The following is a 24,954-nucleotide window of genomic DNA, read 5'->3' on the forward strand; positions in this document are numbered from 1 at the left end:
AGTACAACAGGAATTGAACTGCTAAGTCACTTGCTAGAACAAGAGCAAGGGAAGTTCCAGCTACTGTCACTGGCGGTAAGAAGGAACTGAGGGGGTGGCGGGTCGGCAGGACTCTATATTGGGTGCCATGAAGGCGCGATTCCAGGTGGCACCCAGGCTGACCCTACGGTTGCTGCTAGGGGAAAAATCTTCTGGCTACTGTGCACATGCGCATTCACACACCTAATTGGAATCAACGTGAACAAACACTCGAAGAAGTAATCTCATTTCTGTCACTTCCTTCCCAGGGACAGCTAGGGATGCCAAAGCAAGAAGGGTTGTCTGCAAACCCTCACCATGTATGTTTGATTTGGTTTGATGCCAAGTGAGCTGATCCACTTACTCTTTATGAATACAATCTGTAATTTCTCTCTCTAATTGTACAGTTGGGTTTTTTTTTTTTAATTATTTCTTTCTGTAGGGTAGATGGGAAAAGTTTCCTGGCGTAATGAAAGTGTATAGTCTTAGTGTATGAGAAAGCTATGGGCGTACCTGGGAATTTATTACTGTGCCTTTAAGCAAAGCACGTCTATTGGGAAATCTGATTAAAACATAAATAGTAACATTTTCAAAAAGGAGTCTAAGTCCCATTTATCATAAGTGACTATGGCTATATCTACACTCGACATGTTACCACAGCACAACTACGTCACCGTAGACACTTGCTACGGCAATGGAAGGGGTTTGTCCAGCGGTGTAGTTAATCACCCCCTCAAGAGGCAGTAGTTAAATTGACAGAAACATTCTTCCATTGACCTAGAGGAGTCTACATTAGGCTTTGCAATGGCTTAACTATGTCTCTCGAGTGTGAATTTTTCATACCTCTGAGCTATGTAGATATGTTGACCTAAGTTTTAGGCATAGACCTGGTCTGAGGCACTTAGGAGCATAACTTCGTAATGCAAACCAGGCCTGAGTCTCACTGAAAGTCTTGGGCACTTCTGATAATTTTACCCCAAAGCCTGGGTCAGAGCAGGAAGAATTTTGTTTCTTTTTAAAACACCTTGGCACCTGGGACTGGAACTGTAAACCAGAAGGAAGTATGATCTTGCTGGATATTTCACTGGGTATTTTGGTTTTGTTTGTTTTATCTTCAAGAATACATTTTCTTCCTTCTTTGTGAAACATGTTATTGCTTCAACAATTTAGTTCTCTCCAGTCATCCAGTTCTCCTCACAAGACAGCAATTTACCTACTTCATGGAGGGTTTAGGAAGTTTAATTAAAGCTTGTCATATACTCTGAAGACTTCAAGTGCAATGTAAGTGATGAATTCTTATGAAATAGCGAACAAGTACCTGGCCTATAGCAATGGAAATATCTGACTAGAGCAGCCACAGAAAGGGAGGAATTAACCCTTCGAAAGAAGGGACAATGAGAAACCAGTGTAAAGGTTCGCAGAAAGAAAAGGAGTACTTGTGGCACCTTAGAGACTAACCAATTTATTTGAGGATAAGCTTTCGTGAGCTATAGCTCACTTCATCGGATGAAACTTCATTTAAAGTACATTTGATGAAAGATAAATGTATGATTGGTTGGGGCATGGGTTTGGGATAGCAGTTTAGTCTGGTACCAATTATAGAATGAGAGTACATAAGATTAGAAAGGATCTTTCTAAAATGCATTATTATGCCTGCATGTAGTGAATTACAGGATCAGGTCAAAGCTTAAAACTATACACAGACAGTGAAGCATCTACTAGCAAACATGAATTATTTCCCCCAATATTGGCTAATACCACTGGAGTTTGCATTAAGACAAGTGTTCATTTCTAGAACTATTAATCAAATAGTGCAAAGGAGAAGATACCCTATGTCACTGGTGCAATATTAGCACAAATAGTGTGGGGAAAATAAAAATGGACAGTATTCTAGCACTGGAATAGCCTCTACTCACTTCATAGCCATTGGGTAATATTGCGACCCCAGAAGTGTGAAGCTATGGGGGTACATTGTGGTAAAGTGGTGAGCATCAATTAAGAATGACAGGGATTCAGAGTAACTAGCAAGGATTTTCAGAATCTAGATAGTTTTGTGCATTTTTGGAGCTACTGCCCAGAGGAAGAGATTCAGAGTAGTAGGACATTAGGGCAATGTTGCAATACCTTGCAACAGCTTATTAACAAGTTTCCAGTTTAAGTCTATTCACAAGCAAGGACCTGAAACCGCAAAGACTTATACTGAACTTGATGCACTATTAATAATGGGACTATTCATGGTGATAAAGTTAACCATATACATAAGTTATCTGTCAAGGTTTTTATACTTTGCCCTCCACTATAGTATCTGAGTGCTTACAGGTCCCAGAATCTTTAAATAATGTAAAGGAAGTAAATATATATATAAGTATGAGAGCTGGTTGATAAACTGAGAAAAAAATATCAAGAATTTTTTTTTAAAAAACATCATTGGAATTTTTTAAAAAAATCAAAACATTATGAGTGGCTTTATAGTTCATTAAAAATCCAGAAAAAAAAATCATGAAAACTGTCAAATCTTTTTGTTAAAAATTTTCAAAATGTAATCAAAATTTTGAATAATTTCTGCCAGCTCTAATAAATATTGTTGAATGATGCCGGTTTGTCTCAGTTTAGCCACATGCAATGATTTACCTTTCACAAACAACAGGCCTGGATTCATTCTGGACAGGGCCCAATGAGGAACATGGCTGCCGAGGGGGAGGTGCTATAGGAATACTGGAATCCAAAGAACTTGTTTTCCGATGCAGAGTCTCCTGTGCTGGTGCTGCTGCAGAGACTTCATTGTCCACAGGACAGGATCCAGCTCTGCCATGGCTGACAGCAGATGGAACCTCAGGCCCTACTGCGCCCTGCAGGGCCATCTCTGCAGCTGCTTGCTCAACCTCCAGAGTTGGTGATGATGGAGGTGACACTCGGGGCTTGCGTTTGGTAGATGCTCCAGAAAGCAACTTGAGCAAACCTTTTTTTTCTTTCTGTTAAGCAAAAATAAAGAGTGTAAATTAAAGTCATTTTAAAACAAGAGATATTTGGCAGACAATGAAGAGCTGAAATACATTTTTTTAAAATACATGGTCACTTTGATCTCAGAGGACTGCGTTAACAAGGACAGATACTTTGAGACCTCCACAAAGTAATCATTTTGATTAAGTCTAGCAAACTAAGTAGTGTTATAAATTATTTCCATTAAATAAATGCCCTTGGCTGCAAAAGTTACTAGAGAAAGAAATGTCTTTTTCTAATTTCTGCTGTAAGAATACAGAACTGTTTTTTTAGTAACCAAAAAAGAAAAACACTTCTGCTGCAAAGGAATGTATGCACCTTCCTTCACTCAAGCAGGACCACCAATGGGCTAAACTCCTTCACTTATCTGAGAAAATGAACCCAGCCAAGTGATTGCCTTAAACGCCAACCACTATGCTTCAAAAGAGAGTTTACAGGGTGGAGAAGTCAGCTGAGGGCTCTTTAAGAGATAGCCATTAGAGGCTGAGAGTTTTGGTCATAGGGGAGGATCCTGGGAAAGAGGAGACATTCCTCTGATACTGAGCAGGGAGGATAATCTGCACCACAGCCTGTGGTTTGGACGAGTGCCTCCAATTTTTCCTCCCTTATTCTCCACAAAGGAGATCTTGAATGGTTAGCAGAATTTTGCCAGGAGGGGAATTGTTTGTGTTTTGTGTCCTTGTTACAAGGGAGAATTGTAACCATTCTTTTTACCTGCTCAGACAGAAACCCCCGAAGACTACAGAATCATAGAAATGTAGGGCTAGAAAGGACCTCAAGAAGTCATCAAGTGCAGCTTCTTGCACTGAGGCAGGGCCAAATAAACCTAGACCATCCCTGACAGGTGTTTGTCCAATCGGTTCTTACAGAATCTCCAATTATGGGGAGTCCACAACCTCCCTTGGCAGTCTATTCTAGATCTTAACTACCCTTAGAGTTAGAAAGTTTTCCTAAAATCTAACCTAAATCTCTCTTGCTGTAGATTAAGACCATTACTTCAGGTCCTATGTTCAATGGACATGGAAAACAATTGATTACTATCCTCTTTATAACAACCCTTAATATATCTGAAGACTAACAGGTCCCCCCTCAGTCTTTTTTTTTAACAAAAATAAACATGCCCCTTTTTTTAAACTTTCTTGATTGGTCAGGTTTTCTAAACCTTTTCTCATATTGTTGCTCTCCTCTGGACTCTCTCCAATTTGTCCACATCTTTCCTAAGTGTGCCACTCAGAACTGGACACAGTACTCCAGCTGAGGTTTACCAGGGCCAAGCAAAGTGAGACAATTACCTCCCATGTCTTAAATACGACACTCCGGTTACTGGACCAACTTCTGTTGGTGAGAGAGACAAGTTTTTGAGCTTACACAGAGCTCTTCTTTAGGTCTGGGACACTAAGTCAAAATGTCATTGCTAAATATAAGGTTTGAACAGACTGTTTAGCATTTGTAATAAACACAACATGGCAACAACAACACTTTATACAGCACTCTTGTTAATACACACCAGAACGAAGTTAGCCATTTTTGCAACTACATGGCATTGTAGACTCGTTCAATTTGTGATCCACTATAACCCCCAGAGTCTTTTCAGCACTGATTTGTTCAAACCGCTTTTGCATTTCTTCCTTTTTTAAAGAGTCTGGCAGTGATCTTCTTACATAAACCCTTTGACTGAATAAGTTTAGGTATGTATGAGAGAACTCCCAAAACAGTAGATGCTCAATAAAACTTCAGTCTAAAAGACATTTCAGCCTAATCTCAGTTTGCTGCAAATGAAGTAATAACATGAATGCACAGTACCGGGTACCTCAATTTAAAGGTGAACAACAAAAATGATTAAGAGTAGCAGAGATTAGCCTGTAGGGAAATATTACAATAACTACTTATGTATAGCTTGACAAAGCAGTGACTGTGAGGGAAAAGTTACAAGACAAATGTCTACAAGTGTTTAACCTAGGAGTTAAAGAAAATGGTCAAAAGGGGTATAAACTACAAATAATATACTACAGTTAAAAACCAAAGGAAAATGTAATATATTTTTCCTCAAATGCAGCCTAATAGCAAGATCAAATAGGCAGGAAGAACCACTCCATGGAGAAAGGTGAAAGCTTGAGTTTAAAATTGAAAGTGGTACTGGAGAACACTGCAAGGAGCAAATTGTGCACGGGGAAGAAAATGGATTAATTGAGACTCTACTAAACACAGAATCTGGAAGAGAGCCATGCTTCTACAACTGACATTTTAGTTCACGATCTTTTTCTTGTTCAACAGAAATATCCTGAAATTAAACTTCATAAATGTCAATTTTCTCATTTAAGGTATTAACATAATGAGGGAAATGATCTTTATTTTTTTTTGCCATAAAATATTAAACTCTTTCTGACTTATTTTTTTAAGGAAATTGTACACACTAAATACATATTGATTTTCATTAAATATTAACTTTATTTTATTAGACTAAATAATTTATGTTCTCATAAATTTGTGTTTACAGGCTCACCTATCAACTTACAGAGGCCCACTGATTAGAGCTGCTGACCATGCAAGAGTCCCCTGAAGCATCCAGGAATCAGGTTACAGCTCCAGAAAGAAACACATGAAATATAAAGAATTCCAACAACAGAGCAACTGATCCCTCTGACCTGCAGCAATTCTCTTTCCTAATCCTGCTGGACTCTGTATCCTACTCTTTATCCCATCATACCTCTGCTCCAATATGCACCCACCACCCTAAATTATTCTCACAAGTATGGACTTGCCCTAACATACAATTATTCAAATGAATGACCAACTTGCTCAATCTTCCATAAAAGCCCACTGTATGTTACTGTTAAATCATACGAAGACATGAATGTAAGTCTATTTAAAAAGTTCACGTGATAGAAGTGAGACACTGCCTGGGATGCAAATATAATGCCATGCCCACCTTGTTATCCTTGTCTGGTTTACTGACTGCAGTATTCCCACCAGCTGCTAAAGCATTTTCAGGAGAAGCAGGAGCCCCAAGGTGAACACTCACAGCTCTCCCACTCATGTCTCCATCTAAAGATGCAGAGGTGATGCTGGAAGAGTTTAAAGAAGCTGCTGCACAAGCTAGTGGAACATTTGATCGGCTGATATTCACAGGAGTGACGTAAGCAGCAGCATTTGAAAGCTGAGGCTGGAGCTGCTGGGAAGCAACAGAATGGTGGGGGATGATCACAGCTGCAGGAATGAGGCATGCTGAACTCTGAGCCTGTATCGGCATCACTGCTGCTGTAGGTCTTTCTTGGCTGTGTACTGCAACGAAGATACGGGGAGGAAATGTGAAAGGAAGTATCATTATCAAAGACATATACACACTGAGACATTAGTCACAGTGATATAACAACTTATTAAAAAAAAAGCTTCCCTCCCACCATCACCCCTCCAGTCATGAAAACTGTAATAGTATATGTGGGTGTTATGACACAGCATCTCAACATTAGATTTACCAAACCAGAAGAGAGAAAAAAAATTACCTGTACTGAGACTGTTGTTCTTAAAGACGTGGGTGCAGATATATATTCCACTCACGTGTGTATGGGCCCAGCATATCAAAGCCTGAGAGCTTTGCCTAGAAGTAATCGTCAGGGCAGCACACGTGCCTTCTGGTGCCTCTTGGCGCCTCCCATCGCTATTTAAGGTCAGCGCCACCCTGACCTCCTCAGTTCCTTTGCACCAAAATCCCAGACACAAGATTCCAACACAGAAGGGAGAGAGAGTGGGTCATGGAATACGTTTGCACCCACATCTCAAAGAACAACAGTTATAGTACAGGTAAGTAAGTGCTTTTTCTTCTTCAAGTGGTTGATGATGTGTATTCCACTCAGGTGACTCTCAAGCAGAAACACCAGGAGGTTGGGTTTGGAGTATACTTAAAAATGACTGTAGAACTGCTTTTCCAAACCTTGTACCTGATCTAGACGCAGTTATAATAGCAGAGTGTGTGATGAAAGTATGAAGTGAAGACCAGGTGGCAGCCCTGAAAATGTCCAATACAGATGTGTCATTGAGAAATGCAACTGAAGTTGCTTTGGCCCTGTTCGAATGAGCCACAAGTCTCTGTGATGGTGTGGCCTGAGCTACCCCATAGGCCACTGTAAATGCAAGAAATAATCCACCTGGAGATCATCTGTGCAGAAATCACTTAACCTCTCATCCAATCCACACAGGACACAAAAAGATGAGGTGATGGACTGAATGGTTTAGTCCTCTACACATAGAACTCCAAGGATCATCTCACATCCAGCAAATGAAGATGCTGTTCATCTGCATTTGAATGAGGCTTAGGAAAAAAATATAGGTAAGTATATTTGCTTAAGGTAAAAGAGTGAAACCACTTTAGACAAAAATTTGGGTTGTGGTCTTAAGGCTAACTTGTCTTTGAAAAACTGTGTATAGGGCAGCCCTGCCGTTAGGGTCTGCAGTTCACTTACTCTCCTTGTGGATGTTATGGCAATAAGAAATCTGCCTTTTGACAAAGGAAGGAGAGAGAACAAGTTGCTAAAGGCTCAGATGGAGGTCCCATGAGCGAAGCCAGCACAGTGTTAAGCTCCCACAAAGGAACCATTTCTTTACAGGTGGGAAAAGATAGACAACTCCTTTTAGAAATCTAACTACCAGGGAAAGAGAAAAAATTGAATTCCCTTGGATTGGAGGGTGGAATGCAAAACCACCGCTAAGTGGACCTTCACTGAGCTGACAGACAGACTTGAGGACTTAAGATGTAACAAGTAATTCAAAATGAATGTGGGCTAGCATCGGCTGGACTCCTTGAGCTAGTGCTCAAACTGAAAATGCTTCCACTTGGAAAACAGGTAGATCTAGTAGAGGGTTTTCTATTATTAAGTAGGACTCATTGAACTGGGTCTGAACATCTTCCTTCCTTCTCATCTAACCATATAGCATCCAAGAGGATGCATCAGTAAGTCAGAAAGAAGGGGAAGACACCTGGGAGACTGAACGGATAGACTTTTAAGGTCAGAAAACCAACATTGTCTTGGCCAAGCTGGTGCAACAAGAATCAGGTTGGTATGATCTAGCTTCAGTCTGAGAATTACTTGAGAGATGAGAGGGACTGGGAGGGAAGCATACATCAGGGCTGATCTCCAATTCCAATCACAGATGTCAGTTAAAGATCTTGGATTGAGACTTGATCTGGAACAAAACTGATGGCACTTCTTGTTGTCCCTTGTAGCAAACAGATCAGGCAGACAGAAAGTCCCATTCTCTGAAGATGCAGCTCTTCAGAGACCACTTATGATTCTGGGAGAAATTCCTGCTGAGGGGATCAGCCAACTGATTCTGAGCCCCCAGTAAGTGTGTGGCTGGATAAGCGATGTCTTCTTTGATGCAAAAGAGTCAAAACTATATTGCTTCCTAACAGTGCTGGTTGAAGCAGGCTCCTCCCTGCTTGTTCACATAATACATTGTGGTGGTATTGTCCATAAGCAGGTGAACCACTGTGCCCTTGATCTGAGCTCGAAAGGTCCAGCATGCATTGTAAATTGCTCAAACTCCAGGATGTTTATATGAAGGGAGCTTCCTATTTTGTCCACAAACCCTAACCTTTCAAAGTCTCTCGATGTGCTCCCCAACCTATTGTGGAGCCATAAGTAACTATAGTCCTGGTCAGTGCAGGCTGGGCAAATGAAACACCTTCATATGCATTGCTGTGATGTGCTCACCACTCTAGGGACTCAACGAGCGCCAGTGGCACTCAGACAGGCTTGTCCAACGACTGACAACATGGAAAACAGACCAACTTCAGCAAGTATTGAAGAGAATGAAGATGCAATCTCACATGTTGTACTACTGCAGCCATACGATCTAGTAACAACAGACAAACACGAACAGTAGTTGAAGCATGAGACCGGAGGGACAGACATAGGTGACAAATTGTCTGAAAACAATAGTTTGGTAGAAAAGTCCTTAAACTCAGAGTCCAGTAGGGTCCCAGTGATTATCGATTATTTCTGCTGGAATTAATACTGACTTCCTTTTGTTCAAAATCAACCCCAGTAAATCAAAGAGATGAAGTGTGAACTGGGCAGGAATGAGGACTAATGCAGTGTTCCAGGCTTCAGCTAAGCTATGCCTACTGTGAGGAGAGGCAGAGGCAAACCTTAAATTTTTAAACTTTACGAAGGAAAACCCAGAAATTCGTTAAGAACATAAATAATATGAAGTAACATCAAATACTTACTTATGAGAATAATAAACTGTAAATTACCAACACAATAAAATAAATTTGTCAATACCATGCTGCATCCCCTGAGAAGGAATCGTCTACTTCTCTCCCTGGCTGCAAAGTCTGAATTCACCTCTCATGTCCCAACTTCACCTCTCTCCAGCCTGGCAATGCTTCTTCATTTGACACTACAAAGAGCCAGACCACTTTCCAACAGGCTTACCTGTGAATGAGAGTTCTTCACCTGGACCTACCCATTGACCTACTGCACCCAAACTGCATTCCCTCTGTTAGCGTCCCAGTGGTCAATCTCACTGTTCATACACCCTGGTCCCCTTGTCGCCCGGCTCCTTGGTCCTGGCCCTTCCAGGTCCTGCTTCCTCTAACACAGCTTCCTCTGGCAAATTCCCTTTTTACCCAGCGCTGCTCTCTTTTAGCCTCCTTCTTCTTTAATTGTCTTTCAGCTGCTTCTATGGCACTTCCTGAGCCTCCCCCCAGCTTGAGCTGCCATCTCATTGGCTGTCTCTCTTGCCAGAATAGAATTCTGTGCTGCTGCATCATAGCTGCAGGCCCTAATACTACCCATCTTGGTTGAAACTGGAGCAGGTGCTAGTGCTAGGGCCAGGGTTACTACACTTGCGCTTCAGACTTGTGCCTCAGTAACCAATCATCCAGGTGAGGAAAGACATGAATTCTCATCCTGCTGAGAGAGGCTGCCACTACTGTCATGCATTTGATGAACACACGTGGGGCTGATGATAGGCCAAAGGGAAGAACTGTGTATTGATAATATTGACATGCTACTACAAATCTCAGAAACTTCCTGTTGCTTGGGAAAACTGCCACAAGAAAGTAGGCATCCTAAAGACTGATGGCAGCAAACCAGTCATATGCTAATGGGGGGACAATTATAGCCAAGGTTTGAATCTGATATCTGATGTATGTGTTGAGGCCTTGAAGATCCAGAATGGGTCTCACCTCTCCCTTTGATTTAGGGATCTAGAAGTAATGAGAATAGAAGCCCTTTCCCTGATTCTGAAGGGGAACTTCCTCTATAGCTTGTGAAACAAAGAGTCTGGATCTGCAGGAGCAGTGACTTATGAGAGGGGTCTCTGAAAAAAAGATGGGGTAGGGTGGTGGGAGGTGGGGATAGACAAAAATTGGATGGCATAACCCAATCCAAAGTGTTTAAGACCCACTTGTACATGGTTATTGGTTCCCAAGCACTGTAGGAGTGGGAGAGCCTGCCCCCAAATGGAGGAAATATCATGGGGTAATCACAACAGGAATGCTGTCCTCAACAGGAGAGTCAAGTTGATTGCATGCCCAAAGCTGATGGAGAATGGGCAGGCAGATTGAAATTTGAATCAGAAGACCTTCTCGTTTGTGAGTTATTTCTCTTCCTAGAGAAGTCCTGCTGTCTAGCCAGATAAGCTGACTGCCAGAAATACTGCTGCTATTGTTGCTGATCTCCATACTGGCATGTCTGACACTGGGTATAAACTCCCATTGAACATAAAGTAGCCTGAGTGTCTCTGAAAGAATGTAATGTATGCAGGTTACTTACCTGTAACTGGAAGGTCTTTGAGATGTGTGGTCCTTATCTGTATTCCACATGTGGGTATGCATGTGTACCATATACCCAAATCCAGAAATTCTAACAAGCAGTGTCCGTTGGCCTACAAATGCACAGTAGATTTCGTGTTCCCAACCAAGGGCACAAGAGGTAGTGTGAGCCATTGTCTCTCCAGTTCTTCTTATGACCATAAATCCAATGGGATCCGAAACAGAGGGGATAGAGGGAAGGTAATGGAACACAGACAGGGACCGTAAATCTCAAAGAAGTTCCAGCTACAGATAAATAACCTCCATTACTTCTTCGAGTGTTGGTGCCTATGTGTATTCCACACATGGGTGATTGACAAGCAATGCTCAGACTGAAGGGCCATGTGAGGAAGCTTGCAGTACTGCAGTTCCCACTGGTGCATCCTCAATATGCACATAATGTCTAGCAAATGTGTGGATGGCACTTCAAGTAGCTGGTCTGCATATATCTACTATGGTACATCCTGCAGGGATGCTATAGAGATGGCATGTGTCCTCCTGTGTTAGGAGAAGGTATATGGGCTCATCTGTATCACTTTATGATACACCCACTTAGAGATTCTCTGAGAGGATATTGCTTGACTTTGCAGCCTTTCTGCTACGGTGAGAAAGTCTTGATTTTCTGATAGGTTTGGTCGTTGGCAGATAGAAAACCAGGGCATATCTGAGGTTGAGGGAAGAAAGTATTTTCTCTTCAGCAGAAATGTGGGATTTTGGGAAAAGGACAGATTAATGGATACTTTGGTTAGCATGGAATTCAGAAATAACCTTGGGCAAGAATTTAGGACAGAGATGAAGGGATATCTTTTCCTTGTGGAAAAAGTGTGCCAGGAGGGTCTGCCATGAGGGTTCCCAAATCACTCACTCTCCTGGATGAAGTGATAGCAACTAAAAATGCAACTTTCATGGACAGCTGGGAGATGGAGCATGTCACCGATCGTTCACACAATGTTCTGGTGAGTGTTGACAGGATGAAATTGAAGTCCCACTGAGATGTAGGTTTGAACACTGGTGGAAAGGTCCTGAGTAGGCCCTTCATGAATCTTACTGTTTTTGGGGTGTGTCTGTGTGAAGACAGAACATCCATCCACTGGAGGGAGGAAGGCACTAATCGCTGTGAGATTGACCCACAGTGAGCTAATGGAAAAGCCTGAGTTTTTAAGAGACAGGAGATCATCTAAAATGACCAGAATATTTGCAATGCCTGGAGAAGGCTCATTACGCTGCATCTAGATAGAGAAACATCTCCATTAAGTTAGATAGTAGGTCCTAGTTGAACCTTTCCTACTTTGGGAAAGGATAGCTTGAATGGGTGTCAAACAAGAGCATTCTACTTCTGATGCACAACCAAACACCAGGCCATGAGATAGAGCGAATCCAGATTGGGGTGTCTGATTCTCCCTCAACCTCCCTGAGATTTGAGAAGGGGCAACTCCTGACTGGGGTGGTGGTGACATTTTCATGGAAATAGGTACCAGGGGTCCCTAGGGAAGTCACAGCTGGAGGGGTAGCATCCAGATCTCATTGACTTCCTGTTAGAGCTTGGTTCTCTCCAAGGAGATGGAGGAGTGGCCAGAAATTCTGACTCATCCAAGCCCGAAAACTGCTCCCCTTCCAATGGTGGGGCCATTGGCACCAGAGCATGCCTGCCCAATGGTTGGAGATGAGATAGTTCCTGAGACATCGAAGTAGTATTATCTTCTCATCTCGTAATGTCCCTTAGGAGGGCCGGGCTGGAAAGGATGGGAGACTGCACTGCACATAAGGCAGGAAGATATCCTTTGGTGTAGTATATGTCTCTGTATGTCCCAGTGTCTGGAGTGGGGTTGGGGGGTTCCGATGGTCAGAACCAATGGTTCCAGCATGTCTTGAGAGCTAGTGTGGTCCTTAGACGAGCGAGCCAGTACTGACAAGTCCAGACCTTCACTCTTAAACAGAACTGGCAGATGATGGTCCTTGTATTATGTAGCTGGCATCACCAACAGAATCAGAGTTTTCTTTTTGCATGCTGTACCCTCCAATTTAGAGGTTTTCAGCAGTGCTGGTCCCTTAGGAACCACACACAAAGGCTCACCTGACTTTGATGGGCTCATGAAGGGATTGTGTTTCTTGTGGACAGTACAGGACAGGGTTCTGTCCTTGTGACCATGAGAGTGTACTGTACTCTCATGGGAAGCCTTAGGTAAAGAGTCCTTGTGCTTAGGAGCTACAGACTCTGCTCCTAAGCTCATGCTTGGAGGGTACAGCATGTCTATTGGGTCCTATGTATGGGGTGGGTGGTTTTCCTTGCCCAGTTCAGAGTGGGGCCTCAGCCTTCTTCATAAGGTGTTTCCTTAGACAAAGCTCACAACCTTTGTGTGTTCTTGGTGGAAACAAGACACAAATACTGCACTTACTAGAGATATGCGTCTCATCCATGCCACAGAAGTAACATTGGTGATTGTTGCTCTCAGAGAAGAAGTGAGGGCAAGAGATACAATTCTTCAACCCCAGGACTCTGGGCATAGTCCAGTGGACACAGAGATTTTGACTCAGGACATCTGGCAGTAAGAAGGAACTGGCGAGGCATCGGACCGCATTGCCTCTTATGTCCTTGGTAGGGAGCATGAGGAGATCTACTGAATTTCTGGACGTGGGCGCATGGCACAGATGCGTATGTATATGTGGAATAAACACAGAGACCAGGGCTCTGAGAACTCATTGGTTTTCTCATAAAACAAAAAACTGATCTTCAAAGGGTAAGTCCTCTATGCTTTGTTGGACCTCAGGAACTTTGCCAAAGCTCTTCTCATTGTTGTAGCTGAGGCCATAATCCTAGAAGTGGCACACACCACATCCAGTGCTGACTGTAGTGACATCTTTGCCACTAGATGGCCTTCTGCAATGAAAGCTTTAAACAATTTCCTGGAGGATTTCTAGCAGCTTATCCATAATTTTGGATATAGCCTCCTAATTACAAAATTATATTTTTATAATAGCACTTGCTGATTAGAAATGTGCATTTGTAAAGACACGGTTGAATTAATTTTCCTTCCCATTAACTCTAACCTCTTTGTCTTTAGGCATGGACTTATACCTCCCCTGTCACAGCCTCTCACTTGATGCTGTAATGACAAGAGAGGTAGGGACTGAATGTGAGTGAAAGCACTTGAAACCCTGCAGAGGGACATAATACCTCTCATCAGTACACTTCGTTGTGGGCAGCAAGGGAGTTAGGGTATGCCAAAAAGTCTTTGTACGTTCCAAAAGTACTTCATTTACAGCGAGAGAGCTACCCTCCCTGTAACAGACAGCTGGAGAAGGTCCACCAACTTATGGATGTTCTCCTGAACAAACTCAGCCTGAATGCCCTAGGCTGTAACCATTCGCCTCAGGAGATCTTGAATGACTTAAAATCCTCTGGCACGGGAGAAGATGAATCCAGCATTGTGGAATCACTCCATGAGGCGAAAAAGGAAGAGAAGATAATCAGATCTCCGGCAGCAACACCTGCCCCTGTAAAATTGGTTCAGGCTGAACTAGTTCAGAGGGAGCAACCTCAGTCTCTCTGCAGAGTAGGCGGAGAGGGAGACTCAAGAAGGGAGACTACCAAAGGGACTGGTGACCTTATCCTGGACTTCGCAGATGATCAGGACTTCGCAGATTGAGGAACATCCCAAGGGTTCCAAAGAGGCTACTGAGGATAAGGATATGGCATTGGTGGCCAGTAGGAATTGAGCCAAGAGCCCCTTTCCCTACTGCTGGAATAGTGCCGATCTCAGTACCGATGGTGATCCCCAGGAAGTCTCAAAGCTTTTTGAGAATGGTACTTGGAAGGGAAAGGAGAGGTGGAAAATGTCTCCAAGCTCAATCTCGAAGAACCTTCCAAGTAGCCTGGTGGCAATGGAGGAGCCACTTCAGGCGGAGCAAGCAAACATCCAGCCTCTTCTGAAGCTCAATATGCAGGCCACATTGGTGCCAACATTAAGGTACCTGGCATCTTAGATACCGGTTGAGGCATTGCACTTATGCTTGGCAATGGAATGGACTTTGGTACTGAAGTTGAGGCTGGTACCAATACGTCAGGCGTGGTCTACACCGAAAACATAGTCAGTACTGAAGACAGTATCTGCCTCGATGAGCTCCTAGGTACCAAAGAAAAGGCTGAACTCAGCTCTGCATGCTGAGTTTTAAATGGTACTGAAACAGTGCTGGCACAGGGAATACTCTGCAACCAATCCAGCCAGTGCTGAGTGTACAAAAGAAACCACCACAGCTAAGTCCCCCTGAATTAATGGAGAGTCTGGAACAGAAAGGCAGAGTGAGTCTGATGCTGCCAGATATGCCAGTGGAACGGAAACAGTCAGTGCTGACATCACCAGATTCAATGGATGTCCCACAGACGATGCCGGAATCAACAATACAGTGTCCAGTCATCTTGGTACCAGAGAGCAGGTAGATAGCCCAACTCTGTCCTGTATTCTGAAGGAATCCCTGTGCCAGCCTCTACTCCTTTTAGTAGATGAGAAGGAATCTCTCCAAGCTCTGGAGTGGCTCTGATCTGTTTTGAGAGTCCTTCTACTCAGAGGACCAGAGAAAGAACAATTTCTCTTTCTCCTCAGAGAGGAATCAGAATCTGGCCATGGAACAACAACCTGTGCCGGTTCCAAAGTTCTCTGAGGGGCTGGACAATCAGTGGATGCACCCTGCTCCAAAACAGGCCTCATGCCTGGCTCCATAAGGTGTTGCTTAAGTGCAAGTCTCTAGCCTGCATTCTCTTTCTGAATGACTTACAAATGGGGCACTTTTCTTTAATGTGCCCTTCTGCAAGACACAAACACAGAGTGTGGGGTCACTATTAGGGGTAGCCACCCCACATAATGGGCAGTGTTTCAAACCTGGTAAGGGCATCAAACCAGGCTAAATCCTACTTAACTAAGGAACTGAGAGGAGTCAAGGTGGCACTGCCCTTAAATAGCCACGGGAGGGGCTACAAGGGGCCGGAAGGCATGCATGCTGCCCCTAAGGGTACTGCTAGGCAAAGTTCTCTGGCCTTGGCATGCTAGAGATTTGCACACCTGAGTGGAATACACATCTGCAACCACTTGAAGAAGAACTAATCCAAGCCTGGTACTTTGCCACTCGCATTGGCCAACATCTGAAACTTCATAGGAAGACTAATAACTCTGCACCTAGCAAAGCTCTACATGAAATAATCACATATAGATTGAACAAACCTAGCCACAGTGCAGTCCTCCTAGTGGAGCGTGGCTTCCTTCCCTCAGTGTTCTGGACCTTGATGTTCAGATGGACTTTTGAGGTTGGTTCATTTTCTCCTCAAATACCAATCTGCTCTAGTATTTCTGCTACTAGTGACATTTTTAGGTTGCTTATTGGGACCTCTTTGCAACACCATGGAACCACAGCCTCTAGTACTTGATTCCCCTGTTCCCCACTTCTCGCAATTTGGGCAGACTGAGTCAACACTGTAGAAATTCGCTCTTACCTGGCTAAGACAGACATGATTCACAAATCTGATACAGCTCTCCAAACACAGAAGAGCACCTAGGGTAGGAGCCAGATGTCTTTTCTCTCACTTAGGAAAGGAAGAGTCACTAAATTATATGTACACTTTAATAGACCATCTTTGCCTCCCTACCCCCCGATATCTACTGGAGTACCATGAAAGCTTCAACAAGGAAGTTTAGGAGAGACAGGGCCTGGCCTGGACTTTGCAGCATCAAAAATATTTTTATTACATTGGATAGCTTTTTCTGCCTTGCATTCAGATGAGAAAAATGAGTGACTCAGCAATTTCAGAAAGGTGTATTAGAGTTTAGGAAATTATCTGTCTCTTAAAAAAAAAATCAATCCACATTATCTGACTGATCTCTTGCATCAATGAATTTCACAGACTGACTATGTTCGGTGTGAAGCACAAGTTCTTTTTACCTGTTCTAACAGCACTGCGAGCCTGGTTGACTGTCATTTGCCCCGACATGTGCATAAGAACCTTGGTTTGTGGACTAGTTTGGATATGTGCCGCAGAAACCACAGCGGTTGGGACCACATTGGAATGGACGGTCAGGCCATTCCCCTGAAGTTTCTGTGATGTTCCACCAGCAGTGGAAGGGCTGACCATGGTCATCACTCGTCCTGTCTGGCCAGCAGTAGACATGGGGACTTTTGCTTGCAAAGCACTTGTCACCGTCCTGCCAAAATTAAAAAGTCCTTTGATTCAGTTATTTTTTAAAAACCCAAAACATAAGTAGTTACTAAAAGGCAATGCTCTTCATATCATTAGCTGGTTTTAGGGCTAAGTATAACAAACAAATCAATGTGAACAACTAGAAAAAAAGTAAACTATTCAGATATTTGCTTAAAAAAAAAAATCATACCTTGTGACTGGTGCCACATAATTGCCAGGGAAAACACCAATCTTGCTTGTATACATGGAGGTTCCTTTGAACCAGCCATCTTGACAACGTTCAAACACTAAAAACATCTCCCCCTTTCGCAGTTCCAGTTCATCCTCTTTTCGAGGACTGTATGGATATATGGCAATATACCTAGAAGAAAGGAAAGCACATGAATCTGTTTATCTAATGTTTAAACTAAGGCTGTCAATTAATCAAAGTTAACTGAAGCAATTAACTTAAAACAAATTAACTCAATTAAAAAAATTAATTGTGATTAATTGCAGTTTTAATCGCACTGTTAAACAATAATAGAATATCGACTGAAATTTATTATAAATATTTTGGATGTTTTTCTACATTTTCAAAAATATTTATTTCAATTACAACCCAGAATATAAAGTGTACATTGCTCACTTTTTTTAAAATCAATATTTGCACTGTATAAAACAAAAGAAATAATATTTCTGTGCAACTTACAAATGTAGATTTTTGTTGTTACATAACCACATTCAAAAACAAAACAGTGTAAAACTTCAGAGCCTACAAGTCCACTCAGTCCTACTTCTTCAGCCAATCGCTTAGACAAACAAGTTTGTTTACCTTTATAGGAGATAATGCTGCCCGCTTCTTATTTACAATGTCACCTGAAAGTGAGAACGGGCATTCGTTCGCCTGGCACTTTTGTAGTTGGTGTTGCATGGTATTTACGGGCCAAATATGCTAAACATTCATATGCCCCTTCATGCTTCGGCCACCATTCCAGATTGTTGGGCCACACATAGAACTTAGTCTTGACATGCTTGTACATATGCCAAGTCCCATACCAGTCTATGGCTCATCCGGGCACATTAAAGTAGAACCAGAGGTCCTTGTTGCTAGGCTGGCTGAAGTACCCAAGGCTTATGGGCAGGATCTTACATTTGTGACTGAACTCCTTGTGGGAGAATTGTATGTGTATGTGGGGAGAATGTTCTGTGGTTGTATCTGCATTCTTCCATATATTTTGTGTTATGGCAGTCTCGGATGACGACCCAGCACATGTTCATTTTAAGAACACTTTCACTGCAGATTTGACATAACACAAGGAAAGAACCAATGTGAGATTTCTAAAGATAGCTATAGCACTTGACCCAAGATTTAAGAATTTGAAGTGCCTTCCAAAATCTGAGAGGGGCGAGGTATGGAAAATGCTTTCAGAAGTCTTAACAGAGCAATACTCCGATGCAGAAACTCCAGAATCCGAACCACCAAAAAAGAAAATCAACCTTCTGTTGGTGGCATCTGACCCAGATGACGAAAATGGATGTGCGTCAGTCCACACTGCTTTGGATCATTATCGAGCGGAACATGAAATATATGGCAGTATGTGGATAAAACAGAGCAGGACACATACAATTCTCCCCCCAAGGAGCTCAGTCACAAATTTAATTAATGCATTATTTTTTTAACAAGCATCATCAGCATGGAAGCACTTTGGAATGGTGGTCGAAGCATAAAGAGGGATACAAATGTTTAGCATATCTGAAATGTAAATACCTTGCAACACCAACTACAAAAGTGCCATGTGAATGCCAGTTTTCACTTTCAGGTGACACTGTAAACAAGAAGTGGGCAGCATTCTCACCCATAAATGTAAACAAACTTGTTTGTCTGAGCAATTGGCTGAAAAGTAGGACTGAGTGGACTTGTAGGCTCTAAAGTTTTACACTGTTTTGTTTTTCAATGCAATTATGTAACAACAAAAACATACATTTGTAAGTTGCATTTCCATGATAAAGAGATTGCACTACAGTACTTGTATGAGGTGAATTGAAAAATACTATTTCTTTTATCTTTTTTACAGCGCAAATATTTGTAATAAAAATAATAATACAAAGTGAGCATTGTAGACTTTGTATTCTGTATTGTAATTGAAATAAATACATTGGAAAATGTAGAAAATACCCCAACATATTTAAATAAATGCTACTGTATTATTATTTAACAGTGTGATTAAAGCTGTGATTTCTATGTTTTTTTAATCTCACAATTAATGTTTTTAATTGTTTCACAGCCTTAGTTTAAACATAAAAAGGTACACAATCACTTTCTTCTACTTTCCTGACTGGGTAAGAGTTCAAAGTGAAGGGCAACAATTAAAGACTACAGCATGACAGGTGCTGGGATATCATAACCCCAAGAAGTGCTCAGGCCATCTAATGACACACCACCAGCATCTTGTAGCAACTATAAAAAACAGCGCTATTAAGGGAAAAATATTATGTTAAATTTTTAATCAGTTATTGTGTGTTCCTTGTTAGTGTATGTTATTAAAATTACTGTACATTAGAAATTAACTGAAAATACTAACTGTAAATTTTGTTATTTACTGTAGTTTCTTTTTCTGGGTTTCCCTAGCCATTAAATCCTTCTCCATGCCTTCCCCCACCACTTCTTTTCCTTTCCATGAGTATTTATACTTGGGAATGAAAGACCAGATTCAGAAATAAACAAAATACTTCTGATTCAACTTTTTCTTTTTAAATCAGAGAACTGGGTCCCTACAGTGCAACTGAAGTGCTGGAGGGAGATGTGCTATGTTGCTGGAAACTGATGCCTACAAACAGAGTAGCTGCTGTTTCACTTTTAAAACCCACTTGTTTTCCTCCTAAGAAGCTACAGCTTAATGTAGTAACTCTGGAATCATGACTGGGGGAAGAAGTAAGGAGGAGTATCAGTTTTGTCCTCTCCTGTTCTGTTTCTTTTTTAAAAGATATATTTAACAACTTCCAAACTTAGCTTTTCAAAAATAAAAATAAAACAGATACTTCTACAGTTCTGTACTAGATATTATTAGGGACATTTCCCAGTAGTGTAGGATTTCTAATTGCCACTTTAGAGTGGGAGAAACCGTCTGCTCACCACCTTTCTTCTACACTCTGCACCAGGATAAAATGAAGAGCAAGCTTTTTTGTTTTTGTTTTTTACTTTAAAATATATGTGTTTATATCAGACCCCTGGGAAATAACATCTACAAATAAGTTATAGCATTTTTCAAAAATACAAAAGCCCCCTTTTGAAAAAGGGCCCATCACTGCATACACTGGCTGGGAAGTCAACAAATCTTTCCACTCTCATTCTCAGGGGTAGGAAAAAGAGGGGAAGGAGAAAAAGAGGCTTTACAAAATGTTGTCAGTGTGGGCAAAATTGGTCCTAGGTGCACTGATTAAAGGAAGCGGGTATTTTTGTCTCCTTCCCTCCTATATCAAACATTTACTGCTTCCACCTGTCCAGCAATTTGTGCAGTCCCCCACCTACATAATCTACTTTCCCAGATTGCTCATACAATGTAATTTTCAGGAAGAGAAATGCTGTCAGGACCACAGGTTATATATTAAATATTTTTCACCTGGCAATATTACTCCCATTTGCTTGTATTACAAGAGTGAGGACATAACACTAGCTAGCAGCTTTCTGTCTTCATTCCAAACTGCCATCCACTAATTAACTTAACTGTAGAATCCTCAGTCGAACTGCACTTGCAACCTGCACAGGCAGCCTGACAATGAGATGCTAATATAACATGCCAAACAAGATACAACGCTTTCTGTGTCCTAGCATAAATTATTCTACATGGGGATGGTCTTTTGATTCCTTTTATAGTAGATGACACTGAAGGAACTCACTCAGGACATTGCCACTTGTTAATTAGATAGTCCTCATCCCTAACTCAAGGAAAAGAAAAGTACATTCCCTCTCTACATGATGAATATTCCATATATTTGTACTTTATTCACATAATATAATGCAGCAGCATGCTATTATATTTACCTATGCTATAAATAGGTTTCAGCATGAAGACTGTTAGGGGAGATCACGTATCAACTCCACTGTGTTGCTTTTGTTTTCTAATTATAAGCACTGCTTTCTGGGAATTTTAGCAGGACTCAGGCCAGCTGGTGAGTCATGAACATGTACCAATTTATATCTGACATGACCTGTCTTACTGTATTTTCTTCTCCTCTTTCCCCTTCCCTTCACACCTCCCTTCTGCCCACTTCCCAAACTGACAACTGGTAACACATTTCAATTTCACTTACACACTTGGTCGAGACTGTGGCCGTAAATGTGCTGTTTGGTCAGTTGATCCTGATGCAGGCCTTTGTATTACTCCTGGAGAAGGCAGCCCTGAAGATGTTGAAGCAATGATTGTGGCAGACAAAAGAGGTGGTGGCGGAAGGGGGGGATTCATATTCTAGTATTAAAAGAATAAAAAGAGCAAGAGAAAATACAGTGTGTTAAGATACTGAAAAAAAATCTTTAACAGTAAATTAGTTGAGCACAGCATTCTACCATCGGTTGATAAGACATAACTAGACAACTAGGTTTGTCTCTCTTTTTCCAGTTTAAGATTTTGAATTCACTAGAGCCAGTTTAGGAAACACACAAGTAATTTCCCAGCACAGGGGAAGCTGAAAGTGTTGTTTCTAATTATAACAAACAACATTTTCATGAGAATTCTTAACAAGAATCCAAAGAAGCCTTCCAAGAGGTAGGTTTTACATCCTACTGTTGAATAGACTTCAATCCCTGGTTGTTTTTGTAGCCTGAAGCTGAAACGCAATATACAATTCAGCTGCAGTGCACCCAAAACCACTCCTAGTAGAAAATTCCCTTTGATGTGTGGTCTACAAAAAGCAAGAACAATAGCAGACCACAGTCACTGTGCTATTGTTGCCATTTTCATTTATTCTTTTATTTAGAAGTGCCAGCTTTTGAAATTCAGTATTATCAAGACTGGTAATCTTTAACAAGCACACCAGTGAAAAGCTGCAGTTCCCTTACAGGCAGATCCTAACGGGGGTTCTGCCTACAGGATTCCATTCCTTTTGAAAATCAATAGAGTAATTGTTACCTTCTGATCTATAAAACCTCAGATAATTCTTTAGGAGCCTGTGTACTGACACTCCTGGGAAAACAGGCTCACAATGGGGGACTGCCCCCCCCCAAACCCTCTTTGAACCATCCCATGTAAGAACTGAATACAACCCCCCCAGTATGTGATACAGAAAGCATAAACTATTTTCACTTATCAACTCTACTGTAAAGCAATCCCTTAATTTCTAAACAAATTTCTGAACCATTTCATTGTTCATTCAGCTTTGAAGACCCCAAATTAAAAATATACACTGACAAAATGTATTGTATACCTGTCTGTTCCAATACATCAGCACATAAATATAAATTGCGACCATAACATTCAGAATTCAAATTACATTCAAGCAGATTTTTTGTCTGAACACTGATTTGTTAAGTTTTTTCTTTCACATGTTTCTAAGTAAATATTCATACAAGATGCTGTAGCAACACACACAGTGAGATTACCACCATACTGCATTCAATGTATTAATAAAAGACAGCTTCATAAAATGCAATCTTGCACTTTCAGTATTCAGTAATGAACTATATGTTCATGGTTTTCAAAACCTAGCAGAAATGGTCACACATCAACCAGCCTTATAAGCACAATATAATGAAAATGTATTCCTCAAAAATGCTTAATAATGGTGTGATCAGTAAGGTAAGATGGGAAACAGCTATACCTTATTTTCATTTAAATCTTCTTCTGATTATAGATACAGCCTTGTGATTTCAAAATAAATCAGCTGTACCCAATACAGAACGTACATGACCTCCCAGAAGAATGTAACGTGCTATGCTAGTAACAGCTATATACATTGGCCAGATAATATCCATTTAGGATTCTAGACCAGTGAAACAAAAAAAAAACCCCAAGGTTTTAAAAAATGTTTGGCATTGGATAACAACACTATCAAAACTACTTTATATTATTTTTGTTGACAACGTTATTTATAGTCCAATTATATAAAGGACAGGAGATCATTTGGAATTTACAAATTCAGTTACTTTCTTAACACTTGAACTGTAACATCCACAGATGTTACAATACCACTGTATGGAATTGTATGGTGAGATATCTCTTGTACTTTATTGGTTCTGTTAATACACTTGATTGTACACCAGTAGCATAGTACAGGATCTCTGCTTTGTTTGTTTTTTTAAATAAAAACAGACCATGGAAAGTATTTTGCTGAAGAAGGTTAATGAAATTAAACTAATGGAGTTCAACACCTTAAGTAACTATCATTATGTTTGCCTACCAAAAATTTGACAACAGTTAGACTGCTGGCATATTGACACAACTGCCTATGATGCTGACCAATACTGTCTCAGACCTGATCTACACTACTAAGTTATGCTGACATAGCTACATCACAAGGATTGCAGGGGTGGGTGGCACAGGGAAATCACACCCTCCAGTCAACATTGCTATGCTGAAAAAGCCCAGGTGTAGACACAACTATGCTGAAAGAAGAGCGCTTCTGTCAGCATAGCTAATGTTATTTGGGGAGGTGGTATTACCATACTGATAGAAAAACTTCTGTCAGCAGACAAGTATCTACAATACAGGGTTATGCCGGCATAGGCTCTGGAGTGTGGATATGGCCTCATTGTTTCCTTGTACCCCCTTTGTCTCCATCTGCTGTTTCTTGCCTTATACAAGGGGTGGGCAAACTTTCTGGCCTGAGCGCCACATCGGGGTTGCGAAACTGTATGGAGGGCCGGGAAGGGAAGGCTGTGCCTCCCCAAACAGCCTGGCCCCCACCCCCTCCCACTTCCTGACTGCCCCCCTCAGAACCCCCAACCCATCCAACCCCCCCGCTCCTTGTCCCCTGACTGCCCCCTCCCAGGACCCCTGCCCCTAACCACCCCCTGGGACCCCACCCCCATCCAACCCCTCCTGCTCCCTGTCCCCTGATTGCCCCGACCCCATCAACACCCCCGCCCCCTGATAGGTCACCCGGGTCTCCACCCCCTACTCCCTGTCCCCTGGGACTCCACCCCCTATCCAAACCCCCCCCCCTGTTCCCCATCCCCTGACCGCCCTGTCCAACTGTCCCCTGACTGCCCCCCGGAACCTCCTGCCCCTTATCCAACCCCTCCCCCCCCGCCCCCTGCCCCCTTACCATGCCGCTCAGAGCAGCAGGAGCTTGCAGCCATGCCGCCACTCTCCCTGGCAGGAGCTGTGGGCCACAGTGCTGGCGGTGCACGGAGCTGAGGCTGCGGGGGAGGGAGGACAGCAGGGGAGGGGCTGGGGGCTAGCTGTCCTGACTGGGAGCTCAAGGGCCAGGCAGAACAGTCCTGCGGGCCGGATGTAGCCAGCGGGCCGTAGTTTGCCCACTTCTGCCTTATACTGAAGGTAACTCTAGACTTATGATGGAGTGTAGAGTACAGACATTGCATGTCCACCTTGCATGGGTATAAATAACAGTATAGATGCTGGGGCATGGCTTAGAATAGATAAGTAGAGTGCCCTACATGTGTAAGGGGACTGTTGACCACTTACTAACATTCAGTGGGGGCGTTTTGGTTGGCTAGTTCCCAGTACTAAAAGGGGAAGGGTCTATGGGAAATCAGGACCCTGAGACTGATAGTCCCCAGGAACAATGGGGAGAGGCCAATGCTCCAGGTCAGCCTGAATGACACGACGGGCAGGCTAATCAGAGAGTCAGGAGGCCAGGGAGGTCCCATCCTCCAAGTGAGCTGGATTTGCCTGGGTCAGACAGAGTGGGGCCGAACTAAGGAGAAAGCAGGGGCCCAGGCTAAGCTGGGGAGCAGAGCTGTGCCAGATCCAGAGGGACCAGAAAAGCAGCCCAG

General features: G+C 42.3%; 1 protein-coding gene across 2 annotated transcripts in view; it reads right to left on the reverse strand.

The window, feature by feature from the left end:
• Nucleotides 1-24,954, reverse strand: part of SH3RF1 (SH3 domain containing ring finger 1) — a 188,652-nt gene that overhangs the window by 24,060 nt on the left and 139,638 nt on the right. For both annotated transcript variants that reach the window (XM_084625390.1, XM_084625389.1), the window contains exons 7-11: nucleotides 21,315-21,469; nucleotides 17,215-17,385; nucleotides 16,769-17,028; nucleotides 5,948-6,300; nucleotides 2,650-2,990 (exon numbers count right to left, since the gene is read on the reverse strand). In XM_084625390.1, coding sequence (XP_084481516.1) covers nucleotides 2,650-2,990; nucleotides 5,948-6,300; nucleotides 16,769-17,028; nucleotides 17,215-17,385; nucleotides 21,315-21,469 — 1,280 coding nt within the window. The remainder of the gene's footprint in view (nucleotides 1-2,649; nucleotides 2,991-5,947; nucleotides 6,301-16,768; nucleotides 17,029-17,214; nucleotides 17,386-21,314; nucleotides 21,470-24,954) is intronic.

This window comes from Lepidochelys olivacea (assembly GCF_965140295.1).
Source record: "Lepidochelys olivacea isolate rLepOli2 genome assembly, chromosome: 4".
NCBI classification, from domain to species: domain Eukaryota; kingdom Metazoa; phylum Chordata; order Testudines; family Cheloniidae; genus Lepidochelys; species Lepidochelys olivacea.